A 27,719-nucleotide genomic window follows, 5' to 3' on the forward strand; every position below is an offset into this window, starting at 1 on the left:
GCTACTGGCTGCTGGGAAGGGCCATCAACATGAGCCATTGTTGCTTCTACTGCCAGCCGGTCCCTGGCGGCTCGCCCAGAAATCCAACAAGTACAGCTTGGGGGCGGGGGGGGGGGGGGGGGGAGGGCGTTGTCACAGAGGCCACCAGGCCTGAGGCGAGGCCTGGCAGCAGGCAGCCCCCAAGCAGAGCTGTCGCTCTTCCCGCCCTGACCGGCCGGCCTCGGCGCCAGGCGGAGCGAGGGAAGGCCTCCGGACGATGAACACCGGGCAGAGCCAAGACGGCTGGGGCCGGGCCTCGGGGGCCCTGACTGCTGGCACCTCATTCGGGGGACTGCGCAGAGCCGACGGCTATCCCCGGGCTGGCGGCCCGGCCCTGGCGCAGGCAGCAAGGCTGAGACCTGGGACTCCACCCACGCGCTCCCGTGAGGATGCAGTCGCCTCGGCCTGGCCACAGGCCTGCGGCTCCCAGAGGGGGCTGACGGCACTGGCCTGCCGTCCCCAGGCCTCGGACGGAGAGACGGGGCTCTGCCGCTCTCCAGGCCAGGCCGTGGGTCCCCGGGCTCCCCAGCCTCCACAGTTCAGGGGGAGTCACAGTAAACCAACCTGTGTGTGCGCGTGTGTCAACGTAACAAACACCGCGACCTGTAGAGCATTTTTTAGTTTATTTGAGCCAAACTGATGACAATAGCCAGAGAGCAAAATCCCAACAGACAGCAAATGCTCCAGAAAGTGGTGGTCTTACTGCTTATCTACAACATCAGAATCCAAGGAGACAGCGTTAGGGGGTGCATGGAGTCCTCGGTGGTGGATCGGGGAGGCGGAGAGCGCAAAGTGGGGAGCCTCTGCGGTTGGGTGACAGGTGACTCGGAGACACCTCCTTTTACACAGGGGGTACAGGCAAGGGAACAGAACACTCCCAGCACAGAGTTGATGGCCCTGGGGAGCACGGTGACAGCAAGGGGCCTGCGGGGTCTGGAAAAAGGGGGGCCACTCTGACCTTCCAAAGGTGTGCGCTCTTGGAGGCCAAAAGACGACAGGCAGGCTCCGTGAGGGTGGGGACCGACCCTTGCCGAGGGCACCGGGCCGGGGAGAGGACGGCCCGCCGCAGCGCGCCACAGTGCGGAGCCTTCAGGTTCAGGCCATCCTGTGCGGTCACGTTCCGTGTCTGAGCGTGTACAGCCACCACGCAGCCTCCCCGGGCTGGCCAGGTTGAGACTATGGCCCCTTCTTCATTCATTACATACATATATATGTAGCTGAATTCTAATACAGGAGTTACACGGATCAAAATGTGGCCAGGCTGTTAAATCGGAAAAGGCCACACACACCAAGTGAACAGAGGAAAGAGGTGAAGCCACGGTCCAGACACCTGCAGGCAGACCCGACTCTGCCGCCCTCTGGTCTAAGGTTCCTTTCTCAGCTCTCAGTTCCACTATTTGTCATTCTGTTTCCTCAACAAGGCAGACAGAGGAGGACGGGAGGCTGTTTACCAATTTTACTTCCACTTGTGCACAGTGTCCCTGGCCTTGGGGAAGGCACCCCCAACCCCGTGTGCTCCTGACGGCTGTACAGGCCCACGAGCTGAGACAGTCTATTCACGAAGCGTGTCATTTAGGCAGTTTCAGACACGCTCCCATAAACTAAGTAGCTGTTGCAGATCAAAAAACATTAGAATGGGTAACTATGAACACCAATGACAAGATTTTAAAATCAGTGAACAAAAACAAAACACCATGAGGCGCTCGCCTACGTTCTGGAAGCTGACGTGTCCAGGCATCCTGCCTGTCGCGAGGCAGACGGCTGCACCCGCTCACCACGGACCAAGCCGTCATCTCGCTCTTTACATTAATTATGAATAAAACCTTTTCTTTCTAATACTTTTATTGGCTTTTTAATGTATAAAATTCCAATGACTGAATCCCAAAATAGAAATATATTTCCCATCCATAAAGTCAATACTGGTTATATATATGTGTGTTTATAAAATTTTAGCCTTTTGGGAAAACTTATAGGAGTAGGTATAGTAAAAGGATTTCGTACAGTACTTTTTGTTCAATTAGGCTGATTAATAATCATTTTAAATTTTAATACAACACCAATCATACCCCCAAATCTCCCAGGCTCCCACTACATCAACACCAGTCTAAATTCAGAAGAGTTACAAATCTGCACTCATTTTGAAGCAAAAAGGACACCTCGCTCCCCAATGAAGAGGTAAGCTCCTAAACAATTTTATAGAGCCTCATTTATTTTTCCTGATTAGTCTATTCCCTGTTCTGAAAGTCTTTTAAATGTTATCTGAGAATTCTTTAAGTTTAGGAATATAGTTTGTATTTAGCTGACATACTGTAAATTCAGACAAGCACCTAAAAAAATCCACAATTAGTGCAATAAGAGGAAACAATACTTTAAGTCATTGCTTCCCGGTACAAATGAAACTAAGGTTACTAAATGCCAAGTTTCATGTAAATATATAAGAATTTCCTACTTTGCTTTCCTGAACGAGAGCAAATATAAAAATAGTTTAACTTCCGGTTCAGGAGGGCACATGTTCCTATTAGCCTTGTTTTAACTGAAAAATGTTAGCCACATTTAGAAAAAAATAAGCTTACTGAGAATATATATTAGAATATATATTTCTATAAAGGCCACATGAAAGTACCGACTCTCTTCCTCGTGAGCGCAGCACATGCCGGAGAGGTTACCGACAGTCACTCTAGAAATGAAGACACTTCAAAACGCGGGTTCACCCGCGGGGGCTCCACACGCGCCTCCGCGCGCCGCCGCGTCCTCGGGACACTGGCCCGGGGCGCACGGCCGCCGTCACGGGTCCCTGCTCTTGGCCGCACTGCTCTCCCCGCCCTCGGCCTGCCCGGCCTGCCCGCCTTTCGGGCCGGCCCGCGCTCCCCCTGCTGGGCCTCCCCCCGCGGACTGATCGACTATCCTGTAGTCCTCCAGGATGGTCTGTCCCGTCTCCTTGGCCGTCTTCTTCACCATCGCTTTGATGCCGATGTTGTCCAGGTTGTAGGCGGTCAGGCCCACGTTGATGGCGGAATCCACCGCGTTGTGCGTCGCCTCCCCCGCCGTGTGTCCGTACCTGGGAGAGGCAGGTCAGCACAAGGACAGTGGAAGTTAACTGTAAGGTTCTCTGAACTCCTGTTTCCTAAGTCACACGATTAGCATGCAGTCGCTCAAAGCAGAGTCAAAGGCTAGGTTTCACTTTAATAACCTGAACACAGGAAAGAATGCAGTCACGCTGTACCAAGGCTGCCTTTTCTCCTTTAGCCCGACCTGTGTGGGAAAATACACTCGGGCCAGCTGAGATTAAGGTAACAGACTGTTTATGTTGAAGAATAGAATATAAACTATGATAAAGGTTGCTCATCAGTCCCGAGTTCCCGTCTTTAGCTATCCCTTCCGGAAACACAAGACCCAGTGCCCCAGGAAGCCGCTGCGCACGCCGCGCGTCCGGAGCCGTGATGAACGCGCTCAGTCCCCCCCAAGTAGACTGGCTGCGTCTTTCAAGTCTCAGGACTCGGGCATGTCTATCGACACATAATCTCCAACACTGCCTCCCCCCACCCCCCAGGCCACGGCACACACACCGGCCGCCCTGCTGATCTTTGACCCCACCGAGCACACCTGTGCCGCTCAGGACCTTTGTCCCAGCTGGTATGTGCCTGGCCCTGTCTCATCCCGGGCGTTCACCACGCCGACTGCGTCCCCTGCCAGCCAGCTGTGACCTCCTCGGCACGGAAGCCAGGGGCACGTCGTCCGGGCACATGCCGCGCCCGCCCTGCCGCCCCTCCCGCCGCTGGCCCGGGCGCAGCTGCTGCTTCTGCTGCGCGCAGTCTCACTAGTATAGAAGCCCCGTTAAAAAAAGGGGCCCCTTGCGTCGGTCGCTCACGTGGCCTGCGCGCCTCCGCGGTGCCTGGCGGGACCAGCGAGGCACCACACAGCCCCTGCCCCGCCCTCCTCGCGGAGCGTCAGGCGCACCGCAGGGGGCGGGGGCGGGGCCGACCAAGCCCTAGACGGAAGTAGTTGTTGAACACAATTAGTGTATGTTGCACGCCGTTTCTATGAGAAAAAGGAGCTTGAGGTCCTGTACGAGGACACTAGAACGCGTCCTGTTGGTTTTACTCTTCACCTTTTTCTCAACCCCAGGCTTTCCCAGCTGTTCTCGCCCACAGGTTTCCCGACGGGGCCGCTTAAACATGAAGAACCGCCGAAGGCGACACCGCGTCACGCTCTCCAGGACGCGCTGGAGCGTCCCAAGTGCTGCGCGACCCGGACCCCGGACCTGTCCTTCACCAACCCCTCCATTGCCACTCGCCTGGCCTGGGGCAGGCGCCCCGTAATCTCCGACCTCGGCTAGAAAAGTGACGCCACCGAGCCGCGCCCCAGATGGGGATTCGCTCTGTCCGTGCCCGGCAACGGGTACGCGTGGACTACCCCTCAGCGCGACGTCTAAGGCCAGTGGCGAAGACGCCGGCCCGCGAAGCAGCTTTGGAGACCGAACGAAGGGCGAGCTCAGCGCGCGCGCGCCGTGAGGACGGCGGGCTGAGCCGACCGCGTGAGCCTGCGGCCTCGCAGGGAGACCGTCGGGAGGAGAGGCCGCCGGAAGCGTGTGATGGGATCTTGTCCATGGAAGTTGGGGGGAGAAACCTAAGAGGTGAAAAAGACTTCTTTCCAGCCTACAGACAACACAAAACGAAGGCTCCCGTGACACACTTGAGAGCCCGCAGCCACGGTGGAGGAGAGACTTCAGCCCAAGTCAAAATCGACGAAGTGAAAGGAAGTCCTCAACTTTAGGGGCAAACATCAAGGGTCCAAAAATAAGATGCAAGTTCAGATTTTTAAATAAAAGGTTCATTTAAAACCCCACCTCGACATGGGGCACTAAAGCAGGCGCCACTGGAAAGGCTCACCAAGTGCCACCAGCCGCGGCCGTGTTCCCTGCTCACAGCACCCCTGGGCGCCGGCCTGGGCCTGGCCCCGGGCTGAGACACCCCCCGATGCACGAGGGTCTGGAGGTCACACTATGTGTGAAACCGTTATAGGAGCTGAGAGCATTTAAAGGACAAGAGAAGTCACCCAAGGGTGTGACGATGGTGCTGAGGCACCTGTGTCATTAGCGGCAGACGAGAAGGCTGCTCCTGCGCAGCCCGGGAGCGTGTTCCTCGGAGCGGGTGCTGGGCCGTCCGACACCGGCCGCGAGCCCCCCGCCTGCGGCGGGCACGGCCCCCTTCACCCAGGGCGGGGGCGGGGCGGGGGCGGTTCATTAAAGTTCTCTAAACAAACCAACGAAACACTGTACGTTAAAAGAGTAAATTCCTTATAGGGAAATATTTTTACTAAGCTTATTCTTCACAAATGTGTGTTCTAAGATAAACTATTACTGGAGGAAAAGAATAAGCCTAACTTGCTTAAATTATCTCCTCTAAACAATGTAAACTGGGAAACAAGGTCCATAGAGGTGAATTTAGAAGCTGTATACAGAGATGAATTATTTAGTAGATAGTAGACTGCAATTAAATACAGTAGGTTTAAATTACTTATTGCTTTTGTTTCTGTAGGTCTTCTTATTCCTGAGCCTAAAATACGACAAAATATTAATGTAACTGACAAAAATAGTCCTCATGAAGTTCCTATACATTCACCTGAAAGTTTTAAGAGAGGAATTAATTACAGAGATCCTCGGGCAAACCATTCGTAATCAATGAACATGGTCCCGAATCATAATCAAAAGTGTAAGACACAGAATACAGCTCTCTTAACACAATCTGCTTCTAGATGCGTCTAAATGAAAAAGACAGCCCTCCGGATCGGCTCGCACCACCAGGAATCAGATGAGGAAATCTGCATAAGACACTTGTTTTTCCTCCTGAGCAGAATATACAGAGAGTTAAGGTAGATTTAAAATAACTACTTGGGAGAATAATTTACCACAGGTCATAAAAATACACATTTTTATAATTTGTATTTAATACAAGTGAATGACAGTAGAAAAACAAATGCTCACTCTAGCAACTATATTTTCATAGTGTAAATAAAACTCAAATGTAAACGTCAATTTACAATATGTATATCCATACATGTAAATAAATACCAATTTTTGTAAGTAAATGAGAACAGAATTAAGTGAAAGAACAACTAGCTTTTCCATTTCCTTAGTGTTAAGTGTCTGGATTTACACTGGCAGGTTCTTCTCTTAAAGGACAGCTTCTTCCTCCAGGCGGGACTGGGAGGAACGGGGTTGCCGGGACCGCCCCTCCTGTGTTCCCAAGCTCCTACGAGCCTCTGCTGAGAGTCACGTGCCCAGTCCTCAGAAACGCAGGCCTGCCGAACTAAATTCCTCGCCTGCTTTCTCACTCCATGTGTCTTTGGAAGAAAGGGTTTAAAAAAGAGCACTATGCATCCGAACAAGAACACTCCATTCAGAACCGCTGCTAACATATCCTGTTCAGATTAGGTTCTCTTCACTAAGGAGCGGAAATACAAAACCTACACCGAACCCTGTACCTCCTTAGTTAAGTGAACCCCCCCTTTAATAAAGCTCCACTTAGTGGTGCAGAGACAAGCTTTTCTTTTCATTAAAGTAGGAAGTGGACAAACCCAATAAAGCACTTGCCACCTCCTCCTCTCTAGTGTGACCACCTAATCATCTGTGCTAACAAACGACACTGTTAGCCTAAAAATAATTCACTTTTGCCCTGAAGGCGCTTCTGACCTCCTCCTGCTCTCGCAACGAAAGCAGCTGTGTTTCCCAAGGGTGTGGCAGCTGCCCGGCGGCCGCAGAGGCGGCACAGAGAGCGCCCGCCCGAGCGGGGGCCGCCCAGAGCGAGGGGGGCGGCAGGCGTGGGCTCCACGGAGACCCTCAGACCCACGCCGTCGTCTTTTCCCAATCTTTTGGTAGAAGTGACACTCCAAGATGCCGTGCCACACTGCTGTGACTCCCAGGTACGCTGCCTCAGGCCGAACACGTCAGAGCCAGGCCAGAGACCAGGCCGGCGCGGTCCAGGGCGTAAAGTGGCCGTAGGTGCTGACCCCGCTCGGCTGCCCCAGCCCGCGTGGGGGGGGGCACGCGCCAGCGCCACGTTTGGCCCCGCAGGCACCGGCCCACTGCCACCCCCACGCTCCCAGGCGGAGACCTCCCGGCAGCGTCGCAGCTCCTGCTGGGGCATCCTCCGCACCCGTGACCCAGGGAAAGCAGCACGCGCCGCGACCGTGTGAGCTCACAGTTGTCAGGAGATGGTCAATGCACACAGCCACATGCTGAGAACACCATTAACGTTGCTCTTTCCTCTTTTAAAAAACCTTACATATTGATCGCTTCTTGGCCTTTTGGCTAAGATCAAGTGTAGTATCTGTTCTCATCAGTTTAAAAAACATTACATATTAAGATCTAAGCTAATTCAAGGCTGAGAAAACAACTCAGGCCCTTCACACACGCTTTACTGCCCAGGCCTCGCTCCCTCCAGGCCCCCGTCCGGGGACGGAACAGGGAGGCAGAGCCGCACGGCCCCGCTCCGGGCCTGGCCCTGCCGCCCGCTGCCCGCCGCCCGCCTGCCCGCCGAGCCTGGCAGGCCTCTCGTCTCTGTCCCGCCTCTCCCACACGAGACAGGGACACACCGCTTGTCCTGTCCCAGACAGACAGACAGCGGCAGACGCACACGGGATGGGACCCGAGTTAACGTTCGCTGTACACAGAAGCAGCGAATATTAACAAAGTACAATAGTTCAACTGAAATTCACGTTTTCTTCATCAAAATTATAGGCGAACGTCACCCATCAAGAACATGCAATTAATAAAGTATACAAAACTCCCCAGCTTTTAGAAATAAACCCATTTTTTGCATTAATGGCGAACAGATATCTATAACGACTTGTATAGAAGGCAGACACCACAGTAATTCTATGCATTTGTTCAAAATCTTGTCCTCCTTACTTGAGAAGATACCCGATGCCTCACAGGAAGGACTACACAACTGCTTTAACGGTCCTGGACTTACAAACGCTGCGGGAAACCCAGCCGCCAGGGTGCACTCAACCTACTTGTGCCGGACGGTCTGCACCGTCTCCGCGGAGACGTTGCTCACGATGCACTTGGCTGCGCACTCCAGCCCCTGCCAGACCGTGGAGAACCCTGCGGGCACACGGGAGAGGGCGTGAGCCGGCGCCGCGGCAGGCCTGGCCGCGCGGCCTCGGCCCCACCCCCGTGCTACCTTGGACGCTGCTGGCCGCCACCACCATGGCGCCGTCCAGCGGGGACTTCCCGTCCTTGTCCTTCTTGAGCGACTCGGGGACGAGCTTGCCGCCGTGCCTCTTGACGTGCGGGGCCAGCTCCCTTCCCACGCAGGAGGCCACGCTGCAGACTCCGTCCACTGGCACAGCCACAGAACAGAAGAGAACAGAACAGAACACTGAGCAGCGTACTCTGCCCTCCTCCACCGCTGTGCTTAGCGACGTCCCCACGCGAGGCCCCGGGCTGCTGTCCTGCGGCAGGTCACCGCTCCTGTTTGAGGACGAGAACCCAGCTGGCTCTTTCTCAAACGAAGCTATTCTCTGGTTTTCCGGTGTGTCTGCTGAGCCTGTGGGTGTTTTTAATCCTGCCTCTTAAATGTGTGGTGTTCTTGGCAATTTGCGTACAAGAAAACGATCCACCCTTTCCCTCTGACCGCGGCGGGGCACGAAGCGCACGCCCACCTCGCAGGGTTCCCAGCTAAGCGTTCTCTGCGCACTTTTTCTCCGTATCTGCAAATATCTCACTGGACTAGTGACAAAGTATTTAAGTCTACCTCAAAGTAAACAAACCAGAATCTGATTCAAAAGAAGGCAACACCAGAAAGATAACCTTACAGAATTTACAGGTAATCCGTTGAGGAGCTGTCTTCCTGTCTTAAAATACCGGCTTGGGAGCTGCCCACGGAGAAGGGGGGCGAGGGGCTGGGGGCGCGGCCTCGAGGCCGAGGCAGAATCGCTCCGTCACCTTCCCTCTAACAAACGTCCCCGCCCTTGGCCGTCGGCGGCCCGGCAGTGAGCAGCCCTTCAAAGAACACGCCACATTCGGGGACAGCCAGCACGCGCGCAGGACCCTCCCCCCTCCAAGGACAGGCCCCGTCCTCTCCGGCACGGTCCATGCGGCCGCCCGGGGACCTCCCACACACGCAGGCCTCAGGCGGCGGCTGCACCAGCTCAGGGACGCGGCTGTGGCCTCAGCTGGTGGCACCTGGTCTGCGGACGCCCTGCGAGGGAGAGCTCCGTCCTGACTCTTGGCCCCTCAGGTCGAACCACCCGAATGGAGCGCTCAGACCCACCCGCGTTACGAGGTCACTCTGCATCTCCCCGGGAAGCAGCAGAGCCGCGCGCCGCGTTACCCAGGAACTGGCTGACTCTGGCCGCGCCGCCCGTGGCCTGCTTCGCGATGTGCAGCCCCCTGCTCACGGCCGGGCTCACTTCCACCGGCTTCTCTTCGGGCTGGATCCGCTCTCGGAGCTTGGAGGCGCCCTTCTGGATGGCCTTGCCGGTGAACTCCGCGCCTTTGACCAGGCCCCAGCTCACCCAGGAAGCACCTTTTCAAAGAAAATGTCAAAGTGCACAAAATTATAGGCTGATTATACCTTTACACCCTTTAGTAACTACCAAATCACCAGGGAAAAACCCCAGGAACTTCAAATACCCGACTCCAAGCGCCCCATAACCTCTCGGGCCCGCTCCGCCCGCGTGGTCCCTCTCCTGCCTGGGGCACCCACGAGTCCTGAGCACAGCCACCTTCCGCTACAGCGCAGGCCGCCCCACGGAGGGGTCCCGCGTCACGCCTCGCTGCCCCCGACTTGCGGGCCCCTCCGCTTCCCGCAGCACAGTGCACTGGGGCGGAGTCAGGCTCGCGGCGCCATGACGGTGGCCTCTGGCTAGAGGACCCGGGGTCCCCGTTCTTTCTGCCCTGCGCCAGGCACTGTGACCCCCGACCCCGGCCCCTGGAGTCCTTCAGGGTGACAGACACCAACGGCACAGGCTGGCACCCCTGGAGCCTCCGCCAGACACGCCAGCGCAGGACACGCACCTGCCTGCGTGAGTCTCCGGGCACAAGGCGGGGTCCTGTCCCTCTCAACGCTGAACCCCCACCTCTGGCCCTCGGCGCTTTTTAGCTTCTAACAGACACCTGCGTGGCAGAGGCACGCGTGCCCCAGGGGCGCACGGGGACGAGATGTCTGGAGAGGGAACTGAGGCCCGACGGCGTGGCCGTCCCGTGAGGGCGGGCACCGGCCCCCGGCTTCACTCTTTCAAGGGTTGATTTTAACTGTTACACTTACATTTTTAAAAACTGGTTCTTTCTATCTTTTCTTCTTGTCTGAGGCAGCATTTTGATCCGGGGCAAAATAGTTCGTTAGGTCCTAGCAAACTGGCATGTTTCACACTTGTTTTAGGTGGTTCGTTTTTCATGGTGAAGGTTTCCTCTGCTTTTGACACCTCTATTATTTTCACGAATTTTTACTGCAAGATGGAAACCTGTATCGATGGTCTTTTAAGTAACTGGCTTCCTGAACGGTGACTGGCAATGTTTTTTAAAACTAAAACGGCCGGTCTAAACCTGAGCACCGTTACAGCTGAAAAGCTAAAACATTAACCAACCAAAGGGAGACGTACGTCGGTGCCAATCGTCCTGGTTTTAAAGCAGCTGAGCCAAAGCCTCGCTCAGCACAACCGCGCGGCGGGCCACCGCCCCAGCGGCCAGGCCGGGACCGCGCCTTCGCCGGCCTCCGTGGCTGCGCGGTCAGCCAGGGCCGCTCTGCTTCCCCACAGACGACAGTGTCTTAACCACTTCTGGTGCAGGAGGGGAAGGGGGAGAAGACACCAAGGACTAAGGGGGAATTTCCAAGGGGACGGAAAGTAGCTGGTTATGCGTCCAGGGCAACATGCGCGTGCGGGGCTTCCTGGCGCCTTTCCCCGCCAACCTTCCCAGGGGTGAAGCAGAGCGGCCCCGAAGAACCCCGCCTGCGCGGCGGCACACGATGGCCTGAGCACCAGCCCCTCCCGCTCTGTGCGCCTGTGGATCGGCTGGTCATTTAGGGCCGAAACGTCAAATACCGCCTTCCCGAGGACGCTCTGACAGACCCCAAAGTCCCACAGTGAAGAGCAGAGGTCGCCGTTATGGCCGCCGCACCTGTCAGAATGTTCTGGGCCACCTTCTCGCTCCACTCCGGCAACTCCTTCGCTTTTTCTTCTGTGACGGGCTCGTAGGGGACCATGTGACTCAGATTGAGTTCCTCACTTGAGGCACCTTTAGCCTAAATAGCAAACACGTTTCAAAACGTGACACAGTGAAGTCCTAAGAAGAGAAAACCTACAAGGCTTATGTGATAAAGTATTAGGCCAACACACACTAGATTAATTAATGAAGGCACCCCCAGCCGGCCTGGCTACCAGCACATTCCACGGCACAGAAGGCAACACGCCAGGAAGCCGAACGCCCGCCGGGCTCTCCCACGCCCGCCCGCGGCCGCCGCCGCCGCGGAGGTCGGCACCCTTCCTGCCTGGACTGCGAGTTCGTTCTCGGCGCCAGTCACTGCCTGGGCACCCGGCTGCGCGGGGTGCTCGGCCAGGTCAGGCGCCTTCTGTCGAGCGACTCAGCCACCAAGGAAGGATGTAGCCAAATACACTGGTTTTGACAGAAATCAAGTCAGAGCAAGTAAAAACATACAAACACAGAACCACCTGCCATTCCATCTGGATAGAAACGGGGACACAAAAACGCCTGTGTTTGCTAATCCAGCGGTTGTCACGAGAGCTGAGCCAACACTCAAATCTCAAAGCTGACCTCCTTCATCCTCAGGGTTGAGGAGCCAGCGAACGCAGGCCTCGTGCCAGAAAACCACTTGCAAGTCAGACTGCCCGGCACAGATACAAGGAGAGCCTCACTTGAAATATAAAACACTAAAAACAAAACAGAAACTTCTACACAGGGGAAAAACCACTCACAAGGAAAAACTAAGTACACTACACACTTAACAAAGGATTTGACAATAGGCCAGTATCTCTGGAATACACAGCACTCGCAGAAACTGAGCCGACCAGACGAGCAACTCAGTAATAAAAATGGTGAAAGGACCTGAACAGAGGTCACGCACACAAAACAAAGTTCAAGGAACCCGTAAGCAGACGCTCAGCATCACTCACGGCAAAATCCACGCGGACTAAGACAGCGCAACGCAGCGGTCCCCCTGCCCGGGGCCGCCGTCCTCACAGGCTGCTGGCCGGGGCGGCCGCGGCACAGCCCTCAGGGAGGGCAGCTCGGCCCCATCTGTCAAAGCTGCAAGTGCGTTCGCCTTGTGGCTCAGTGACCCCACTTCTACGAATGTATCTGATGAACAAACGTATGATCCGTGGATCTACAAGGTTATTGGCTGAAGTACTGTTTATAACGGGAAAAAATGAAATCATGCCAAATACCTGTCAATAAAAACTATCTGTCAGTAAAAACTTGATTAAAAAAACTATGATATTTCATACATTGAAATACAAAAACTTGAGAAATTCTCTTACTTACTGACACGGGAAGATCCCCTCAACTTTTACCAAATAAAACGCAGGACAGCCTGTGTGCTGTCTTTTGTAACGAGGGGGAGAGGAGCCGCGGGTCGTCTGTACTTCTCTGTCCCGAGAAGCCCAGTGAGGACCGCGGGCGCGTGGCAGCCGGCGGGGCGGCGGTGGGCGTGGACCAAGGGGCAGTAAAGCTGCTAATGTACCTACTTCTTTACACAGTTTCACTTTTTCAGACCAAGATGTTAAATTTTTTAAAAATGAAGTTGTAAATAATACGGAAAAATTCCCAGATACACTGTGAAGGAAAAACCAAAGCGCAAGGTAGTGTGCGTTACATGCTGCCATTTGTATTAAACATTATGCGTATGTGTATGTCCACTTAGATCCACGCAAAATAAAGGGGTACGACGTGTATCTGCACGTGCAGAAAACACGCCTGGAAGACCAGCGAGAAGCAAACAACGGGGGAGCCGGGGTCTGCGAGCCCTGGGGACGGGCTCGGGGGAGCTTACCTCGTGCCGTGTATCTTTTCATAACTTTCAATTTTGTGTGTGGGTGCGTTAACAAAATTTTTTAAAATAACTATTTCTTGGAACCGTTTGGATTCTGAATGTCCTCACGAAGCCTGAGGCGTTCGATGTAAACCACGGCGACCCTTTGCAAGTGGCTGCAGAGCACCCGGCTGATACCCATTACTTCCGCAGGTCATTACTGAGCGCTTACAACGCGGAACACAGCGACCAACGACGCCAAACCGCGGATTCGCTACCCACACAGTGCGTTTCCTTCCTTTATACCCGCTTCCATGACTACTTCCGCCTAGAATGCCCTCGAACCTGCTATTCGCGCGGCCAGCCCCTCCGCCGGCAGGACCCCTCCGGCCTCCCGCGCCCCCGCGGCCACCGAGCCGCGCCCCTGGGCCAGGCCGGGCTGCTCCTCAGGCAGGAGGCGCGACCTGGCCGCTGTGAGCCTGCGCGCCTTCACCCAACGGTCACACGACAGGAAGCACCTCTGTGAACCTGTCCTCCCCGCCAAACCGTCCATTCCCTCAGAGGGTGAATGGACCCTTTGCCACTCTGCTCGGCATTCTAGCCCTTAACAGAGACGGACCACCTCTAATCCAGATTCACCATTTACAGCGTATCCCACACTCGGAATCTAAGAAATGAAGGAAGAAACTACTGAGTAACTGCGCGCTCTCTCAAACAGCCCGTTCCGCCCCGACGCCCGCCCACGAAGAAACAAGGAGCTGAATGAAAATGGCAGTGCAAGGAAAAGCACCGCAGCCCCCGTCTCGGCGTGTACGGGAGGCGGAGACACCGCAAACGAAACAGTGCGTGCGTCATCAACATAAATATAAAAATCTTACAAACAGTTGCAAAAAAAAATCTCTCTCAAAACTTGGCATATCTTTTTAAGCACTTGAAGTGACAAACACTTGGAGAGGGACCACTCAGGCCCCTAGTCACACATGCCACTCCTCCACGCCACTGACACGGGCAAAGGGCACCCTTGGTTAGCGCGCGTGCATGCACACATACATACACGCATGCACACATACATACACGCACATACGCACACCCAGGCGCTCTCGGTAGCACACGCACCTTTTTACCCCGCTTCCCCTTCTGCCGCGCGTCCTTGCCGCCCCGGTCCAGGGGGGCGCCTGCCTGCCTCCCGTCGGACCCACCGGCTTCCTTCCGCGGCGGCTCGGCGGGGCTCCGGGCTCGGCCAGGGATCTGGAACTCGTCTTCTCCCTCAGCCCGGTCCCAGTGCGCCTAGGAGGGAGAGGACTCAGCTCAGCTCACACCCGGCTCTTCGGTGCCCTCCCCCCACGCCACCTGGTGCCGCGCCCCGATCGCGCCCCCGCTGAATGCCAGGGTCTGGCGCCTCCCTCCGACCGCTTCTGTTTCACCTCATCACCAAACCTCAAACCTCCGAGTTTGAGGGCTACGCCTAACTTCCAAAGACAAGGGATAAAACTTACAGCAGTTTGTTGGTGTAAGTTATCATTAAGTCAGATGCAGCTACACTTCAATTTAATTATATAATAATGAGTAAGTTTTAGGAAACACACGTAAGACTAAGTTTAAAGGCCATTAACAAAACTCATGTCCGGTTTAACTGCTCTGCACTGTTCGAAAGCTGATGGCTGGGTTTTTTGGGGGTTTTTTTTTTTGCACCTAATGCTAAAGGTATAAAAGGCATTCTGCGAGCACACACTTGCAGAGAAAATACTTAAGAGTGAAAAAGGTCACAACTATAGCTAGTAACTGGCTCTTGTTTACGGCTGGAGCCTGGGACAGCAGAGCACGCTGAAAACAACGTGCAGCCAAGAAACAAGCTCCCCAGGGAGGGGAGCAGGTAACCCAAACGTCCGGTTCCCGTCTTCCCTGAGGCCCGGCGGGGGCAGGGGCGAGGGGCCGCAGGTCCGGGTGCCGGGGAGAGGGCCACCTCGCCCCGCCAGGGAACGCACGGTGGGGCTCAGGCTCACACCCTGCCCGCCGCCACGCCCAGCGCCCCCTATGGGCGCAGGACACAGGGGGGCGCACGCCCCTCCGCGGGGGCCGCGGGAGGTGTGAGCAGAGGCCAAAGGCCCGGTGCTGGCTGTGGTCACCGGCCACGTCACTCACACACTGCGCACAGCTAATGCGGAGGCGCCTGGGACCTTCGCTGAGCCGGGGCTGGGCTCCCCTGACCTTTGACCTTTGACATGCGGGCAGAGCTGTGCGTGCACTGTACATTTCCTGAGAAAACAGGAACCAGCCTTTCAAAACTGGGATCGAAGGGAACTACAGTTGACCCCTGAACAACACAGGCTGCAGCTGCTGGGCTCCCTCACGGGCAGCTTTTCTTCCCCAAATACTGTGACTGTCCCTCCGGTCAAGAGAGCGGGGCGGGTGGGCGCTGCGCGCCCCTCCTCCCAGGCCACACCAAGGGGCAGCTCGTAGACGAGCCCCCCCGACCCCGGGGGCCACCCGACGCCCGGCTGGACGGACCTCCTGGAACTGCGGACGAAGCAGCCGCTTCGAGGCGGGCAGGAGGGGCAGCGATGCAGAACAGGCTGGCCCCAGGCCCAGGGCGGGGCTGCGCCTCGGGAGGGACGTCTCAGGCGTGGGGGCTCCCCAGGGAGCACAGGCCCCCGCGGCCGCTGGCTGTGAAACGGGGGAGACGCGCCCCCCCGAGACAGAAGGCTGCGGCAGGCCAGGCGCCCTGCCAGGCCCGCGCATGGGCTCCTTCACGCTCCCTGGGCTCCAGCAACGGGGCAGCAGCTCATGAAACACGGGGGACACGGGGGAGGCGCTGGGGTGCCGGCTTCGGGGAGAGGGTGGGGACGGCGTTCTCCCGGGCAGAGCGCCGGCCGGCAGGGGCCCCAACCCTCTGCTGAGCCCCGTCGCCCACCTGGCGACCCACCTGAGTCTCCATCAACCAGAGGGACCGCCTCCTGCCCCACCCAAGGCAGGCACCTCCCGAGCCTCTTTCAGCAGCTGTCCCCACAGGCGGTGGCCTCGCCCGCCCTGCAGCCTCCCTGGAGCCTCTCAAGGGCCCACCCAACCCGGACAAGCAGCAAGGCCTCCCTGTGCCCTGGCCCCCTCGCCCGGTGGCCCTGCACTGGCCCTGGCGGCGGCCGGCCTGGGTCTGCAGCAGGGCCTGCCCCAGCCCACCGGTCAGCACAGGCGGCGCCCACCAGGCGGCCCTGGGTCCCGAGTCCCCCCAGAGCCAACGCGCCTCAGCCTGGCGGCGGGCTTCAGGCCACCCCAGCGCACCCGCCAACCGGCGCTGCCCGCAGCACCAGGCGGTGGGCTCAGCAGGCACCAGAGGCCAGGCGCAGTATGTCCTGCTCCGCAGGGTCACCTCGTGCCCAAAAGCTTGACTGTCGCGTTGTGGCCGTGCCTCCCCGGCCCGTCAGCCGGAGGGCCCAGCCGCCCCAGTGGCGAGCTCACAGCGACCTGGGCTCCGCGTGCGCGCGCCTGGCTCGGGCGACCAGGGAGGCTGCGCACTGGGCCCCCAGGACACCTGCCACCAAGGCCGGTCTGCAAGCCCGGGGGACGCAGCAGGTCTGCTCCACAGGACAGAACAGAAACGAACACAGGGAGGCTGCCAAGGTGAGGAGACAGAGAAACGTGCCCCGGATGACAGAACGGGACAAAACTCCGGAGAGAGAACTAAACAAAATGGAGACAAGCAAACTACTAGAGGCGAGTTCAAAACACGGGTTACAGGGATGCCCAGTGATCTCGGCGAGAACTTTAATAAAGGACAGGAAACACATACAAGGAAACAGAAATCATAACAAAGAACCAGTCAGAAATGGAGAACAACTGCAATGAAGACTGTGTCAGTGGAGTCAACAGCAGATTAGCTGAAGCAGAGGAGAGACTCGGTGATTCGAAACAAAACGTTCCTATCGGAACAGCAGAAAGAATCCAAAATAATGAGGACAGTTAAAGGGACCGTTGGGATAACACCAAGCGCAACATCAGTTTCATCGTACGGGCAGTAGGAAAGGGAGAGAGTGAGCCAGGGAGAGAGAACATACTTGAAGAAATAATGACCAAAAACTTCTGGTGAAGGAAACAGACACACAAGTCCAGGAGCACAGAGTCCCCAACATGACGGACCCAAAGAGGCCCACAGCTACACATCACGATTTAAATGGCAAAGTTAAAGATAAAGAGAGTCTTACAGTCAGCAAGAAAAAAGCAGTTAGTTACCCACAAGGGCGCTCCAGTAAGAACGTGAGCTGATTTCTCCACAGAAGCGTTTCAGACCAGAAGGGCCTGGCGTGAAACATTCATGGCGATGAAGAGCAGGGACCCGCAACCAAGGTGACTGCACCCAGCAAGGCTGTCGATCGAGAATCAAAGGAGAGAGAAAGAGCTCCCCAGACAGGAAAAAGCTGCAGGCGTTTACCTGCAGACCGGTATTACATGAAATGTTAGGAAGTCTTCTTTAACCAGGAAAAAATTAAAATATGACTAAGAAAATACTGCAAAGAAAAATTTCTCATGGACACATTATAAAAGCAGTGGATCAACCAACACTAAAGGCAAAAGTGGGACGATCATGTGCAATCACAACAGTTAAGGGAGATACACAAGGACACACACAAAAGTAGTAAAAAATTAATGACAAAGACAAACACGGAGGGGCTGAGCAAAAACGGCAGTGATTTCGGTGATTTTAGACTGTGTCCGAACCTAGGGGACCTTCAGCTTAAAACAGGCTACTGGGAAGGCAGCTTGGTACCTGTGGCGCACGCAGCAACCATGAACCAAAAATCTGTGGGAAATACACAAAAAAGTGAAGACGTCCAAGCACATGACAGAAAAATCATCAACATACAATAGAAAAGAGAGCAAGAGAGTAAGAAGAGAACAGAGGAGAACTAGAAAAACAATCCGAAACAATATAATGGCAGTAACTACATACCTACCTGTAATTACTTCCAACAGAAATGGATTAAATGCTCTCATCAGAAGATAAATGCACAACAGGTGGTTCGTATACACAAAGGAATACTACTCAACTGTAAAACATGAAACTGTACCATTTGTGACAACACGGATGGACCTAGAGGTTATTTGCTAAGTGAAGTAAGTCGGTCAGCGAGAGACAAATAGTGCATCACCTCATTTACACGTGGAATCCAGAAACAAAATAAGCAAACAAACAAGACAGAAACAACGTGGAGCCCTGGCCAGCGTGGCTCCGTCCCGATTCCCGGTCAGGGCACACGCCTGGGCTGCAGGTTCGGCCCCCAGTCGGGGCGCATGCGAAAGACAACCAATCAATGTTTCTCTCTCACATCATGCTTCTCTCCTTCCCTTCCTCTAATTAAAAAAAAAAAAAAAAAGGTTTTTTGAAAGAAAAAGCAAACAAGCACTCCCCCAGCGCTCAGGGTGGACTCCAGGTTTGCGGAGAGCAGCCCCGCAGCCGCAGGAGGCCGCCCTCCTCTGCCAGGTCACCGACGGCGACCCCCCGCCGGAACCTGACCTTGCACTCTGCGCCTTGCCCCGCGGTGCACGGGCGCCTCTGGCCGACCACCCACTCCCGGGGGAGCAGGCGGGCCCCGGAGGGTAGGCCCTGCGTCCGGGGTGCCTGGCACAGGCCCACGGCGCAGGGGCAATGGAAACGTGTCTGGGAAGCGAACGGATGGATGGCCGACACGAACTCGAAAATCCTCATTCATCCCCGCAGGCGCAGAGCGCAGGGTGTGGGTCCCGCCTCCTTGCGACCTGGGATGCCGGCCAGGCCGCGTGGTCCCCGCCCGTACAGACAGCCTCGGCCCGCCCTCCACAGAGTGGGTCCCCCAGGTGGGGAGCTCCCACACCTTCAGGGTAGCACCGGGTCACCCCCAAGTCCTCGCTCGACCTTCCCTTCTCCATCAGGCCCCCCACCATCAGCCTCTTTACGGGGGCACCTGCCCCACCCACACCAGGACCCCCGCCTCCCTGCTTTCCAGTGCCTTCTGTGGCTGGCTTGTGTGCACACGTACAGTTTGGAATTTGCCGTCCACAGTGACTGAGATGCTGGGCTTACGTGACAGTGGATTTCCATCCTGAGGGCAGCCACACAAGTTACCTGGAGCCGAAGGTCAGACATCTGCCGTAACAGGTCCTCGAAGAGCTCTCGGTCGTCCTCGGGCAATTCGGAAGACAGGACGACCCCCACAAAGCATCCCGCCGCTTGTAACATTGTGTCCGGAAACATGTAGGCCCCCGCCGTACATTTAAGAACCGGAGATCTATCCGGAACCAGCGGGTACAACCAGTCACAGACCTGGAAGGATTAGTTAAAACAAACAAAAATCAGTGAATAGACCTAGGTTTTCACCAAGGTTTTTAAATTGTTATACCAGAAAATAAGCACGTCAAGGGTTGAAATGCATCGTACCAGGCTTTATAGAACGATCAGCATCCACAAGCCCCCAATAAAAATCAGCCACTTACTAACCTCATCTCTCAGCGAACCACTCACAGGAGCTGTACTTTTAAAAAATGCTACTGTTCACCCGCGGGGAGTGGAGCCTTAGATGCATGAAGGTCTCCCCGCCACGCACATCACGCACCCCTTCGCGGGAATAAATAAAAGTCGAACCGCCTTCGGGTACTCCACACCTCCCCGCTCGTTTCACCCTCCTCGGCCGTGAGGTTGGCTGGTGGTGTGTCGTTAGAAACTGGGCATTCATGATGCTGAAGAACGAAGTACCCGAGAGAACCGACGCGACAGGGGTCACGACACAACACGGAGCTGTGCGTACGGGGTCACCCCCCGCGCGGACCCTGAGAAGGCAGGCGCCTGCCAACACGGGCTCCCGGCGGCCCGGCCCCGGGTCTGCCCGCGCCTCGCCCGCCACCTGCCCACCTGCACTGGGGCGGGGGAGCCCTTACAGAGGAGCTCCCGGGACCCTGTGGCGACCCACGGGAGCGAGGCTTCCCCGTCCCATCAGAGCTCGGCAGCTACGGCCCCTCCTCCTTCCCGACCCATCAGGACAGTGCTTCCTTGGTGCAGTCCAACAGAAAGGGTGCGGTCCTCGTCCCCACGCGGACGGGCTGCTCGGGGCCAGGGCGGGAACCTGGGTCTGTGACACAGCCCGCCAGGCGCCACCGGTGCCGCTGGAAAGGCGGGGCAACGCCGCGCGGGGCGGGGCCTGGAGGGGCGGGGCGGGGCGGGGCTGTGCACCACGGGCAGGGCGCTGTCGCAAAGCTGCTGGCTGTCGCAAAGCTGCTGGCTGTCCGCCTGGAGCGGTTTCTTCCTTCACCGCACCCCAAACAGGAAAGTCCTGTTGGCCATCAACGTGCGGCTGACACCATCGACTGAGAAGTTGACTCAAAACAACCCAGAGCTGCCCTGCCAGGGCCTCTGGGGCGGTCAAACTGTCAGAGCCGAGGCCGAAGCCCGCTTCTCGGAGATCTGAACTCACGCGCTGCAGTCAGGACAGCCCAGCGCACTGGCTTCCATCCAATCTGCCACTGACCACAATGTGTTAATAACTGCGCTCCTCACCCAGGACGCCGCTCTTCCTAACAGCAAGAAACTGGCCAGAACCACCTCTTATCAAAACGCTGCGTGGTGAACCTAAGTCACAGAGCGCCAGCGATCCCCCCCGGCAGAGGGACAATTCCAGTCCACCACCATCACCGACAAGGATCGGAGGTCTCGCCTCGGACTCTTTCCCCGGAAGTGCGTCGTAAACATTTGCAAATCCTTTTTCTTTTATGAGTTCCCTTTTTTTTTTTTTTTTTGCTAGTTTCAGTAGTCACTCTCCATCTTTTATCTAAGTCAAACTTCAGGCAAGTCTCAATAAAACTCAACTGCTACTGCGTCGTCCGAACACTGATACACAGCCATCTGCCATGTGCGACATGACTTCAAGTGATTCACGAACTATTTAAGTAGTTATGTATTTTAATATACATTAGAAAAGAAATACATCTTCCCCTCAGTTTCACAGTTGACACTGTTTAGAATAAAATTAGCGAATGAGATATCTAAATAAAAATATTCAAGTAATAGCAGAAGTATGGTGTTGACAAAAATGGTAAAGGTTATTTATACTGGAATGACTCAAGTCTGAAAGTGTGAGCAAGGTTTTTTATGATGCCATGATTCCTCCGGTGCCACCTTGACTCTCTGAACAGAGTATCCCCGAACCTCCTCAAACAACACGTGGCAGGCCTTCCGCGGGCAGACGCCTGGCTGACAAGCCCACCCACCGCGGCCCCGGCCCGGCTCATTGCCACGGGGCGCTCTCCTGGCCACGTGCCGTAACAAACTGCCATGTTTAATAGGCTCAAAAAGTAATTAAAACTAAAACCAAGAGAAAAATAGTACTTAGAAGCCCTAAAATTCTAAGTCTGCCTATTTAAAACCAAATTAATTTCTAATTTCCTAAATAGGCCAATAGTAATGTTTGCAGCCTAAAATTTATATCTAACTCCTAATACTTAGTTGGTTTAAGCGTTTGTTTTTTAGGACATACAAATATGTATTCGGTGAACAGGTAACTCCCTGTTAGGAGAGTGCTATAAACATGAGGCCATGCAAATGAGAGCCCCCTGGAGAGATGAATTAAATGCCGTGGCGTCCTTTCACTTGAGAGCTCCTTTCACTTGAGAGCGAGTCATTTTAAAGGCCGAGCTCGTGTGACCAGGCACCGTGTTTCTGACGTTCATCCCCCACCGCGTCTGCAGCCCAGGCCCCAGGTTTCTTAAATTCCACTGTGACAGTGCAGCTCAGTTACCAGATCACTGGGCACTGTTAGCTCTTCTCAGCCTCTTCACCACCCCAATCAATAACTCTACTCTCTTACCCTGGCCCGGGGGTTAAGCTGGTTGGAGCATCGTCCCATACGCCAAAAGACTGCGGGTTCGATTCCCAGTCAGGACACGGGCCTAGGTTGTGAGCTCAACCCCCAGTCAGGGCACGTATGGAAGGCACCATTTGATGTTTCTCCCCACCCCACTCCCTGACCCCTTCCTCTCTCTCTAAAATCAATAAACATGTCCTCAGATGAAGATTTAAAAAGAAAAAAGAAGAAATGCTGTCAAACACAAACATAGACATTCAAAGCCCATCAATCTCATGAGTATATTTAAAAGGAAGCAGAACTTAAAAATGACCTTTCTGCACTTACTGCCTTAGACACATTATAAACATTAACAAACAAAAACGATGCATTTCACACGCACTTCCAAGCAGGCTGCAGTCTCCTCGGCTTACCTGAAGGAACCCCGGCGGGCGGTTTAGGACCGTGTCCAGAGAATTATCCAGGAAGCGCACGATGCGCAGGTAGCCGGGATAGGAGGGCGCGCTGACCTCCCCGGCCGGGTTCACGAAAAAGATCTGCACTCCGCTGGGTATCAGAATCAGTTCATCGGCATCGAGCCCCAGGGTCTCCAGAGGCGGCGGCTGAGAATGATTTCTGTAGAAGTCCTCTCCGACCGAGGAAAACTCCCCGGACTCCGTCCCGTAGGACACGGTGTAGTGGCCCTCGGCGGCCTGCGGGGTGTAGGCGGGGGGCGCTTCTGCGGGGTGGGTCTGGGCCGGTGAGCACAGCGAGGGCGGCGCGGGGAGCACCCCTGCGCCTGAGGGCGGCGGCGCGCTTCCATTTACGGAGGCGGCGCGCGCCGGGGCCGAGCCGAAGGCGCGGGGCTCCAGGGAATTCCCCGCTGCCGCGGCGTCCTTAGGGGGAAACTCTGGGTACAGCTTGGGCACCTCCTGGAGGTCATTCCGCAGGGACGTGGCAAGGCCCTTCTCTAGGATCTCCAGCCTGGCGCGCACGTTCTGCAGCGTTTCTTTCATCTTCTGCTGCATCTGCCTCGCGCCTTCCCACCCGGGGCCCGCGCGCTCCGGGTCTGCGGCCGACACGCTGATTCCCCTGAGCAGGTGCCCGATTCCTTGCTTGTAGTAGTTCTTGGCTTCCTCCTTCTGGCCTAGCTCGTCCGTAGTCAGTCCTTTATTGACAAATAGAAAGGCCTTCTCATAGGCTTCCTTGATGGTCTTAATTTCGGCAGGCTCTCCATTTTGGGGCTCTTGCTCCATTTCTGCAAGACAGGGAATTCTCTCTCATTATCTTACTTCACGATTTGCCCACTTTTGATGACTTTCTGCTCCCTGGACACACTGCGAGGGGACAGGAGCCTCGCTGTGTCCTCCCCCAAGCCTGCTGCTAGCTCTGCTGGAGAAAAAGCACTTTGTATGTGTGCGCTGCAGGGATAGGTGAACGACGCGCCGGGCCCTAGGCCTCATTTTAACTAGAAACAGAGGAGAAAAGGCAAGGCAACTGCTGAACAACTTCCCTGTTCCCGTTCCTAGTAAGAGTTAAGTTTCCTATCACACATCTTTAAGGTTGGAACCAGAGTGTCATCCTAAAATTCATAATAAAAGCACAGGTTGTGCCCAGCTAGTTAAAAGGGAGGGTCAATCGCACATTGGAAATGACCGAAATGAGAAAAACTGGACGAAGCCTTCCAGTTACCTCGCTTCCATCGAAGAGTGGCAGGCGACTCCCACGCGGTCAGCCCTGCGCCTCCCCAAACTCCGGTGACCTGCCTCTAATAGCACAGCTGAAAAGGCGTAACTGTTCCTTTCATGAGAAAGAGGCATGAACAGCTACTTCACAAAAGAACATATTTAAATGGCACGTGAAAATCAACATGCTATTTTCCTGGGGAGATGAAGCAGAAACCCACCGCAGCAGGACCACACACGTGTCAGAGGGCAGGGGGGGGAGCGGGTGGCGCTGGACAGGCCACCACCACGCTCCCACGCACTGCTTGCCATGAGCGAGAGCCCCGTGGGGACTCTGGACAGCAGGCAACACCCATCAAAGCTCGCGGCCCCTCACTCCGCGGCCCAGCAACGCCCCTCGGCGGCGTGTAGCCAAGAGAAACATGTGAACGCACACATACCAGAAACACGCACAGCGAGAGTCACCGCGGCTTCATTCACAGAAGCCAAAACCCTGAAACAACTCAAGTGCTCCCCACGGAAGGGATCAACCGTGGTACGTTTATACAATGCAAGAGTCCGCACAAACTGAAAAATCAGTAAATAAACCAATGCCTGCAACCCTCACGAATCTCACCAACTGTGGGAGCAAAAGCAGCCAGATACGAAAGACGTAACACCGAGACCACATGATGTGTGGATGACTCGACACCAGTTGAAAACAGGCAAAACTAGTGTGTGACGACAGAAATAAAAACAGGGCTTCGAGGTGGCGGACGCAGGTTTGCGAGGGACATGAGAGGACTGTGTTGTATGAGGAAATGTTCTTTATCTTGATCAGAGTGATTCACAGAGAAAAAACAATCAGGCTATAAATGTAAGACTAGGGCGCTCTCTACACTTACGTTATCCCATAATTGAAAAAAGGTAAGAGAAGCCGTAACTCACGGGGAGGAGGAGGATGAACTGGAAAAAGGCGACAGTCAGTCAGACGAGTGGACACGCACAGGACAGACCGGAGGCAGCTGGGCCCGGCTGTCCAAGAGGAAGTCAGAGAAGCGGCCGCGTGGGGTGTCCCGCGCACCAGGCGACCTCCCCAAGGCTCGGAGCGGATGGCGTTCAATCCCCCCGGAAGCCGGGGCAGAGGGAGCACGGGAAACAGAGGGCTGACTGAAAGCTCATTTATGAATTAAGACTTGGCTCTCTCCCGCACCCAGCACCCTGTTTCTCTCCAGCCCCGAAGGAAGATTGAATGTATTCACTGAATAGCACAAAATAAACTGCCTTCGGGCAGGGGACTACCTGGCACAATTAAGGGTAAATACCAAAAACAGGAAGATTAAATGAAAAACTACCTGCTGAATACCAAGACCCTCAACCTTCTCTCCCCAACTTGGTTCTCCGAGTTGCGGCGGCAGGTACCTCTCCAGCAAGAAGGCTGGGTCACCCCAAGGAGGGACCCGTGGGGGACGGCGGCCCCAACTCCTCTCCCCGAGAATTCAGACAGCTGCCTCCTGAGAGAAGCCACCGTGGCCACGTCCTGCCCCGGGGTCCCCAACTAGCCTTCTAGTGCTCCTGTCTCCTATGTCAGGAGGGAGCCGAGGATCACACCCCGGGCGAGACAGACACCTCGTGATAAGACAAAGTAAGAGCCACGTGCTTTGGCTGACGGGGAGGTGCTCTCTGGAGGTGCCAGCGGAGGATGAGCTCCTTCTGTTCGGTAACGGGGTTGGTTTTAACTAGGCAACACCCGCTACCGTCTCATGAAGACAAATTCCCCCTAAACTCTCACTTTTCATATTGAATTATTTTATCAAAATCCGTCAGCCATTATGCTGCTCTGACCAACTATTACCACATCTAGTAACTCAATTCAAAAGAAAAATTCCTAAAGTCCTAAGAAATGTTTAAGACTGGTTTCAACTTATTAAAGATGTGTAAGACAAAGAATAAAAGGCTTTCAAACATAAATAAATTACATTAAGATAATTTCCAGGGGCGGGGGGTGGGGTGGTAAAAAAAGTACAATTTCAAGAAACAGGAACCAGGTAAAATGTCATGCTTGTTTAAAGTTGACAGTGATGCGTATAAATTTGCAACGTTACACTCCTTCGGATACAGTTGAGAGTGATGTGCCACTTTTATGCCATGTAAGTGTCAGCATGTGGGGAAATGCATCCTTTGCAGCTACCTGAAAGCATGGTGTAAAATGCTTTCAATCAACCTAAACATGTACAAGGGGGCAGATTTACCAAAAAAAAAAAAAAAAGGGGGGGGGTTCACAAGCAAATTAAAAGCACGAGTCCAACACCGTCCGCTAATGTGACCTGCAAACCCGCCCCCCGCCCCCCGCTGGCCTCTGGGCCCCAGAAGGCCCCTGGCTCACTACCTTCCGTGAACTCCTTCGGGCGCACTCACCACTGTGCGAAGTTTATATCGGATTTAGAAAATGTTTTACAAATACTGAGCAGCTTGCCCAAGGGCAGAGCCAGTATATGAAGACCTTCAAAGAGACAGGTTCCATTAATATTTGACAAGAAAACGAGATGAAATGTCTAATTGCAAAGATATCGCTGTCATTGCGCTTCCCAGGGGGGCAGTGGGAGGGAGGGGGAAGGAACTCAGGGTGTTTCTGGTAGAAAGGCGTTTGGCTTCAATAAAGCCTTCATAGGTAGCATTGAAGGCAGGACATAATTGCCTTGAATCACAAGTCAAAACCTGGTTCCAAAGACGGTGGTGCAGTTATTTTTTAAACTTTCTAATAAAAGAAGTAAAATGTATGCTTCAAACTAGCATGTGCGCGCGTGCACTTTAAAAGAGATTCAAGGGCCACAGTTAAATTCTGAACGAAACAGCTGGCTACTTAACGGAGTCCCATAAACACCACAGGTAGTAACCAGCATTCCAAAGGTCAACATCAGCAGCAGCCTTCAATAACGTAGCATGTCTCTCCCTACAGCGAGCAGGAGAAGTTGCTTTAAGGCCCTATCCGGCCCTTTATTAAAAATTAAAAACAAAACAGAAAACCAGCAGTCACTTTCCCAGATGGCTGTATGCATTTTCCTTTCGTGGCTTCCCACCCACTCTGGCCGGTCCAGTAAGCTACACAGGTAGGAGAAAAGCTTTCCGTATAAAATCGCCCACTGAGGTCCACTATTAGAAAAGTAGAAGAAATCAAAAAACACCTTTATTATTAGGGACATTTTTGTTAATTTTTGGTAGTGCTTTTGGAAGTTTCCAAGAAAAACTATTGCGAGCTTACATATTTAAGGCCACACTTCAGAGGTAACAACGATCTTCTACGCAAATTCATTCAATTACAACACAAGAAAGCCAACCTGGCCGATCCTCCTGGGACGGAGCAAAGCAACCCGCGACAACTGGGGCGAGGGCGGGGCCCGCGCTCAGCCGCGCGCGCACAGGGCGAGTCTCCAGCAGGGCGCATTCCAAGAAAAACTCGTTCTAGATCAGGAATCAGGTCGGAGGCCAGTGCCCCCGTGCTCACCCCTAATGAACAGGAACAAACGTACTCTGAAGAGTAGAGCCGCGCTCCCCCCACTCCCTGCACCGTGGCTGCTGGCTGCTGGCCGTTTTGTAAACAGAGCGGCCAGTGCGGGGTGGAGGGTGGAGAAATCCTGTGATTTTCGAGGCAAACAGCGGGGGCATGGCAGCAAGAAAGGTCAGCAGATGTTCCCGGAGGCCGCTACCCTACGAGCCGAGGCGGGAAGGGCCGTGTCCATCCAACAGTAAATGAGGGGAGGTTATGTAGAGCGCGGTGGCTCCTAACTTCGAGAAAGGGGTTAACCAAGAACAACTTCTCGAACTATTCTCTCCAGAAATTTCTCCCTGCGCTGAAAAGTTCAACTCAGTTTTAGGTAAAGGCCCCCCGCCTTCCCTAACGGCGTCCCGCATCCGCCTGCCCAGGCCTCAGGGCCCGGGGCGCCCCCGCCGCCCGCCCGCCGCCCCAGGCGCACGCAGGGGCCCGCGCAGGGGCGAAGGCTTCCCGCCGGCCGCCGGCCCACCTGTGCCTGCCAGACCGCGCGCTTCGGCGCCGCCCGCGAGGCTCCCCGCCGGGCCGCTGCGGCCCACCGGCCGGCTTCCTCCGGTGCGGCGCAGCTGCGCTCCCCAAACGGCGGCCGAGGAGCTCCGCGCACCGAACGCGCGCCGCGGCTCACAAAGCGCTCCCGGCCGCAGCTTCCTGAGCGCGCACGTCACGCGCG

The 27,719-nt window shown here is 55.2% G+C and overlaps 1 protein-coding gene and 1 pseudogene across 2 annotated transcripts; one reads left to right on the forward strand and one right to left on the reverse strand.

Moving 5' to 3' along the window:
• Window positions 1-2,783: 2,783 nt before the first annotated feature.
• SPART (spartin) lies at window positions 2,784-27,719 on the reverse strand. Of its 2 annotated transcripts, XM_054586561.1 has the most exons (9): window positions 27,522-27,719; window positions 22,270-23,093; window positions 19,129-19,326; window positions 14,151-14,321; window positions 11,165-11,288; window positions 9,378-9,572; window positions 8,226-8,384; window positions 8,056-8,146; window positions 2,784-3,097 (listed from the first exon to the last, which is right to left on the reverse strand). In XM_054586561.1, exons 2-9 carry the CDS (start codon window positions 23,089-23,091, stop codon window positions 2,824-2,826), a joined length of 2,034 nt encoding a protein of 677 aa, XP_054442536.1. In that variant the 5' UTR covers window positions 23,092-23,093; window positions 27,522-27,719; the 3' UTR covers window positions 2,784-2,823. The 2 variants fall into 2 exon arrangements, with proteins under 2 accessions (XP_054442536.1, XP_054442537.1); XM_054586562.1 differs by lacking the exon at window positions 14,151-14,321.
• LOC129081217 (uncharacterized) lies at window positions 7,329-7,456 on the forward strand (annotated as a pseudogene).

The sequence above is a fragment of the Pteronotus mesoamericanus genome, unplaced genomic scaffold (assembly GCF_021234165.1).
Source record: "Pteronotus mesoamericanus isolate MK-2021 breed Mesoamerican mustached bat unplaced genomic scaffold, CSHL_Meso_final contig_94, whole genome shotgun sequence".
In the NCBI taxonomy this organism is placed as follows: Eukaryota; Metazoa; Chordata; class Mammalia; order Chiroptera; family Mormoopidae; genus Pteronotus; species Pteronotus mesoamericanus.

Bases quoted from the DNA above. Each gene is read 5' to 3' on its own strand.
- SPART (XM_054586561.1), bottom strand. From the start codon at position 23,091: ATGGAGCAAGAGCCCCAAAATGGAGAGCCTGCCGAAATTAAGACCATC. The intron at 14,322-19,128 runs GTAACTTGTGTG...TCTCCCTCCTAG, and splicing joins TGTCTGACCTTCGGCTCCAG to GCGCACTGGGACCGGGCTGA. The intron at 3,098-8,055 runs GTAGGTTGAGTG...TGCCTCTCCCAG, and splicing joins GTGCAGACCGTCCGGCACAA to GTACGGACACACGGCGGGGG.